At 44.3% G+C, this 6,450-nt stretch overlaps 1 protein-coding gene across 7 annotated transcripts in view; it reads left to right on the top strand.

Moving 5' to 3' along the window:
• Positions 1-1,352: 1,352 nt before the first annotated feature.
• Positions 1,353-6,450, top strand: part of LOC127002026 (uncharacterized) — a 28,322-nt gene continuing 23,224 nt past the window's right edge. For 4 of the 7 annotated variants that reach the window (XR_007755652.1, XR_007755650.1, XR_007755651.1 and 1 more), the window contains exons 1-2: positions 1,388-1,545; positions 2,244-2,645. Coding sequence is in view for 1 of the 7 variants with exons in the window: in XM_050867381.1 (XP_050723338.1) it covers positions 2,340-2,645 (306 nt within the window). In the remaining 6 variants the exon portion in view is untranslated. Of the gene's footprint in view, positions 1,546-2,243; positions 2,646-6,450 lie in introns of all 7 variants that reach the window. The other 3 variants (XR_007755653.1, XR_007755665.1, XR_007755664.1) reach the window with 3 other exon arrangements.

Genomic DNA, 6,450 nt, shown 5'->3' with positions numbered 1-6,450 from the left:
TACACTGTACACTTAATCTGTACATTAATTAGGGCTTTAGAGAGGATCAAAGCCTGCCATTTAATTGTAATGGCATTTGCTGCTACTAAAGCAAGTTGGGATCCAGCACCACCTCTCGTGACCCAACCTTGCCACAAGTTATGACTGTCAACTAGACTTGCTGTGGTCATCGACACTTCTTGTTGTTACATTCTCATCTCTCATATACAGGCTTCTCCCTAGTTATGCATAGTCCTTGGTTGGACTGAACCGTGACGTTCATGTTAATATTATTACGCAGTGAGAGAGAGAGAGAGAGCAATTTTTTTTTTTTTACAACAAAGGAGGCAGCTCAAGGGCACACAAAAAAAGAAAACAATAATAAAAAAAAGCCCGCTACTCGCTGCTCCTAAAAAAGAAACAAAAGAGGTGGCCGAAAGCAAGGTCAAATACGAGAGCAGAGATGTCTTGATACCCTCCTCTTGAAAGAGTTCAAGTCGTAGGCAGGAGGAAATACAGATGAAGGCAGATTGTTCCAGAGTTTACCAGCGTGAGGGATGAAAGAGTGAAGATGCTGGTTAACTCTTGCATAAGGGGTTTGGACAGTATAGGGATGAGCATGAGTAGAAAGTCGAGTGCAGCGGGGCCGCGGGAGGGGGGGAGGCATGCAGTTAGCAAGTTCAGAAGAGCAGTCAGCGTGGAAATATCGATAGAAGATAGAAAGAGAGGCAACATTGCGGCGGAATTTAAGAGGTAGAAGCATTGCAAACTGTGGTTAGATATTTAAATAGAGCGTATGATGCATCAATATTACTTAGAGCACTAAATATACAAATGATTTTAAGTCCGAGCATTGTTAATTGTAGTTATTTTTAAGACCCTTTATGGTGCCTGTGTTGCATGCATACACCTTGAAGTTGACGAGCTAAGCACACACAAGTGATTTGGTTCGTTGCTCACTTTACGGTAGGATATTTTCTCTGCTTTGGCGTATGTTCCCTCGCAATTTGACAGGAATGTGGTGACAAGAAGGCATATTTGCTGACTTGGAAAACATCGAATTATTTTCCACATCATAATATATTGGAGCTCCTCGGCCGTAAAAGGTTAATGACCCCTGGGTGGTTTGTTTAGACTCTTTAAAAGTCTCCACCCACGCACCCCGCTTATTATAGCCGAGATAAATTTGCTCGGAATGGGTATTTAAGTATTGAGGGTGATTCACTGGTGCAGCGTTGTAATGAACTCCCAATTCTCAGGCCATTGCCGTTCAAGGATTGTAATTAATTAAAACTGAGTTAACTGACCCAAGTAAAATAATTTAGTTCGTTCTGTCGCGGGAAGAAACAAGGGGAGAGGAGGCGACAGGTGGCAACTGCAGGCAGGTGACTACAGGTCACCTCACCTGCCCAAAACGCCATAGCTCTCTCGCCGCCCCCAAAGCCACGCGCTGCTGGCCGCGAACACGGAGCGGGGATCAGTCGTGTCGCCGCAGCCGGTGCGTCGGGGTGTGCATCTCGTGTGTGTCTGTGTGCCCTGTGCAGTGTGTTGCCTCAGTGCTTGATGGTAAAACTTTCTTTTAAATTACACGTCGGTACTGAACGGAAAATGCTACTCATGGTGGACGAACCGATTGATATAATGGGACTTTGCACTGTTATATTAGATTAGTCATTATTTTTAGGCAGTGTATGCTTGGACATTTGTATGCGTTATGACCACATGTCTTTAAATATGGATGTAATCGTCCCTAGAACATCTGTGCTGTGTTGAAAAGTCACTGAAAGGGGCAGGGAGGAGGCGCGGTCAGCGAGTGTTGTGTGCCCCGCTGGAACAGTTGAGGGAGGCCCCACCAGTCCAAGCCGCCATCAGGGAGACCACAATCAATTTTTCATGCAGAAGTAAGGAACCCGTGAATGGCCTTCCTTTTTTCGAGTCTTGTTCCACTTCCGAGAAACAAAGAAACCACGTCCACTTAAAATCGGCTCATCACGTGTTGTTCACCTGTTTGTGGAGGCTGAAACCTGACCCTCACCCATACGTTGTGCGTTGACTAGCTTTACCCCAAGGCGGTGGTGGTTCAGGATCCAAATCTAAAAAAAAAAAAAAAAAAATCAATTCAGCAGGGCCGTTGGGTACGGGATCAGTTTCCTTTACGTAGGTTGTCATGGCCCTCCCGTTTACTTTTTGTTTCGGCTTGATACATACAGTTATCGGAATGTAATGTGTGGACGTGTGTGGAGTATTAATTTTATGATTCCCAGGTATATTGTAAGAAGGCACTTGGATATCACCCGGAGGCTCTTGGTGGAGTTTGAGCGGACGATCCATCTTCACTAAATCCACACTTGTACTCAACCATGGAGCTGCTAACCGTCAAGATCATCGCACTTACTCTGCTGGGGGTGTTCTCGCTGTTCTTTGGCCTGCTGCCGCTCCGTCTGAGGAAGGCGCTAGCGAAAGGGTCAAAGAGGCGCGAGAGGATAGTGTCCTGCCTTCTGTGCTTCGGCGGCGGCGTCCTGCTGGCCACGGTGTTCACTCACATGTTGCCGGAGACGAGGGAAGGCTTCGCCGCTGCCGCCCCCGATGTCGAGTACCCGCTGGCCGAAGTGGTGATCTGCCTCGGGTTCTTCCTCATCTACTTCGTGGAGGAGTTTGTCCACAAGGTGAGTGATGTGACGCTGCGTGTTGGCGGTGACCAACAGGAGGGATAGGGAAAGGAGTGCGGAAAGGGAAGGCTTTGGTATACTCGAAGATGAAACACTGTATTGACATTGGTTATGTAAATTAAAATTTTGTAACGTCAACAGTCTAGTCGGAGCGAGATCATGTTTTAAGAATGTGAGAAGTGCAAGTTTAAATGCAGTGGCTAAAGAATTGACGGGTACTACGAGTTGTCGTGGTACTAGATTATATAATGAAGTCACATACGGCGAGGTGAACGCGGGAGTAAGGACAAGACTTAGTGTTCCAGCCAGTTACAGCCAGGCTGCTCCGGTGGCCCCGTGGCCGCGCGCCGCAGTTTTTTTAGTGTGGACCAGGGTTAATCCTGGTGGTCAAACTTAGGTCTTAACGATGCACTTTTTTGTGTATGAGAAAAGAATCACAAAGAAATCCATCAAAATACTGTTTGGGAGCAGGGTTGGATCAAATACTTCCAAGCCGCCCCATCCCTCAGTAACTTCCTAAATCCTCTCCTACTCCTCCTCCAACATTTATTATCTTATTACCTTAATCACTTCCTTGTTCCTACACTCCTCCTCCATGTGACCTGAGGTTAATTTCCTCCGTACTCCCCACCCTACATCTTTTTCCTCCTCCGCCTTCAACCTTAATGTTCTCCTTACTCCACTTTCCCCGTGATCTGACGTTAATCCTTTCCTCCTTCGCCTTCAACCTAAATCTGTTTCCTTCTCCGCCTTAACGCGGCTTAACATTACTTCTTTTTATATTTCCTTAACGGTAATTATCCTCAAATGGTTTTGACTCGAAATATAAATACAAATACAAAATATTTTTTCTGGATGCCAAAATATAAATACAAATACAAAATACCTTTTTTCTGGGTGCCAAAATACAAATACAAATACAAAATACTTTTTTCTCTGGATGCCAAAATACAAGTACAATAAAATTATATTTAAATATAATTCAAATACAAATACAATTGTATTTGATCCACCCCTGTTTGGGAGAGGAGACTCGAGGGGCGTAATCCGGTTGCAGGTAAATTGTGGTAACACGCACGTCGCACTTTACATCTATCCAAGGGTATTGGTTCATAACTCTCCCCACCCCCCGACACACACACACACACACAGGCTGAAGGGCGGAGATGAGCACTGACGTAACGTGTGACGCGTGTCATGGATGCGTTAACCCTATCCTTTCCATTACTGTTGCGTGTCAGTGATTATTTTGTTCACGGGAGACTTTTCTTCGTCCGTAAGGGAACAACGAAGTGATTCGTATCACGTAAAGACGTTTCGGCCTCGTCTTGATCAGGATTGGGCCATAACGGAAGTTGAATAATAAATAGTATTTCTCCACCAAGAACATGAGCTAAAGCAGTCCAGACAAAGGAGGAGCCCCGCCACAGAAGCCGCGGAGGAAGGAAACGATAGAATGTTAAAATAAATATTGCGGATATGACGCAGGAGGCTGATGACCTGACTAAGGGTTTCTTTTCCGTTAGCAGGACGTGGAAACATGTGTATTTTAGACATGTATTACCTGGTTGAAAGAGAGAGAGAGAGAGAGAGAGAGAGAGAGAGAGAGAGAGAGAGAGAGTTCCTATGCTGTGTAAGTATTCAGAGTGTATTGCTGAATGTACGCCATCCCATCCGTATTAATGGGTGGTGTTTGTGACAGCATTTTCATTGTCGAACGCTTGCATAATACTTAACTGTGATCCAGCTGTGTGCCTTCTTACGTAATGAATTTTGTCTATACTATAAGAGAAGATGGCGCCACTATAAACACTTGCCTGCGCCATGACGGGCTGGGGCCGACTATCACCCATGCCCCTCAAAAAAGCCTACCGGCGCTATAGGCGTTCACGTAAATAACAAACAAACAAAAAAAACATGATGGAGGGCATTAAGATACAGGGTAGCTTTTTCCACCATGCATACAGAAGCTGAACATTCCTCGTTACACTATTTTAGGAGATATTTTACACGAGGTCCAAACTACGCAGAAAAAAAAGGAAGGAATGAAATCGTAAAAACTGTTGGAAAGCCTACCAAGCTAAACCTTTATTTTTGTAGGCTGACGATAGGATTTACTGTAGCCCGAAGTGAAGTGAAGTTTGCACACTACTTGAACGGATTCAGAACGTCCTTGATGGGTGTTGTTAGTACTTAGCCAAAGCACCGTTAGCGAGAGTCGTTATGGCAGATTTTTATCGTTTTATTGATATAGAAAACAGCTGCCGTAAGGAATGTGTGTGTTCTGTGTTTTCATAATATTTTGCAGTTTCTTCTTACTTAACACACACACACACACACGCAGGACACGCCCATTCCACGTAACCCCGAGATGACTCACTCCTATTACCATACACCTGAGAGAGAGAGAGAGAGAGAGAGAGAGAGAGAGAGAGAGAGAGAGAATGTCATGCTTACTTGCTGGAAATACGAAAAAGGATGCTGATGGAAAGGTCACCAAAGTAACGAAATTGAAAAAAAGGAAGAGAGAGAGAGAGAGAGAGAGAGAGAGAGAGAGAGAGAGAGAGAGAGAGAGAGAGAGAGAGAGAGAGAGAGAGAGACTGTGTGCACTGAAGGGAGGTTCATGTAGGACGTGTGGGTGTGGTCTCAATCTATTTTTCATGCCTCAAAATGATGCAGGTGTGTTCCTTCCTTCTTTCCATGCGTAGCCCTTCCCATTTCCTTCCCGGTCTCCTCTTCTTTCCCACTCAAGGTCACGGGCTACGGTATGATGGCCCCTGAAGGCTATGGGCTGGGGGCAAGGCAGGTAGAGAGGAAGAAAGGGAAGGAGGCTGGAGCGAGGGGGTTTGGAATGCTGCTGCCGTGCCCACCACCTCGCCTCGTGCTCGCCACCTTGCCTCCTCCCTCTCCGTCTCTTGTTGTTCTTTTGCTTCCCTCCTTTTTCCTCCTTTCTGTCCAAAGCCAATTGTCACATCCCTCGCGTGCTATCCTTTCATTTACTTTTGTTCCTTGTTTCTCTACCTTCTGCCTTTCTCTTATTCCATTTTCTTCCTTCTTCCATCTTTTATAAACCCTAAAATGTCACTTTCTTCTCATGTTATCCTTTATTTTTTCTCCCACTTGTTTCTATTCCTTCTATCGCTCTTTTCTTCCACTGTAATGCCTTTTTTTATTTATCTCTTCTTCCATATTTTATAAACCCTAAAATGTCACATCCTTCTCATGTTATCCTTTATTTTTTCTCCCACTTGTTTCCATTCCTTCTATCGCTCTTTTCTTCCACTGTAATGCCTGTTTTGTTTATCTCTTCCATCTTTTATAAACCCAAAAATGTCACATCCTTCTCATGTTATCCTTTATTTTTTCTCCCACTTGTTTCCATTCCTTCTATCGCTCTTTTCTTCCACTGTAATGCCTGTTTTGTTTATCTCTTCCATCTTTTATAAACCCAAAAATGTCACATCCTTCTCATGTTATCCTTTATTTTTTCTCCCACTTGTTTCTATTCCTTCTATCGCTCTTTTCTTCCACTGTAATGCCACTTTTATTTATCTCTTCTTCCATCTTTTATCAACCCAAAAATGTCACTTCCCTTTGCATGCACCATCCTTTTCACTCTTGTATTACGTCCTTTCTCTTCCCTCACCATGATGTCACTTCCCTTTTTCTTCCCCCCAAATCACTACCCTTTCCATATAATTATTTGTTCTTCCTTCTTTCCCATTCTTAGTTTACGATCACTCTATTCACCGTGATTTTCCATTCCCCTCGCTCTCGGATCTAAAGTCAAAATGTTACCTCC

The sequence above is a fragment of the Eriocheir sinensis genome, chromosome 2 (genome assembly GCF_024679095.1).
Source record: "Eriocheir sinensis breed Jianghai 21 chromosome 2, ASM2467909v1, whole genome shotgun sequence".
Lineage (NCBI taxonomy): Eukaryota > Metazoa > Arthropoda > Malacostraca > Decapoda > Varunidae > Eriocheir > Eriocheir sinensis.
This window is presented reverse-complemented; position numbering and strand designations above follow the sequence as displayed.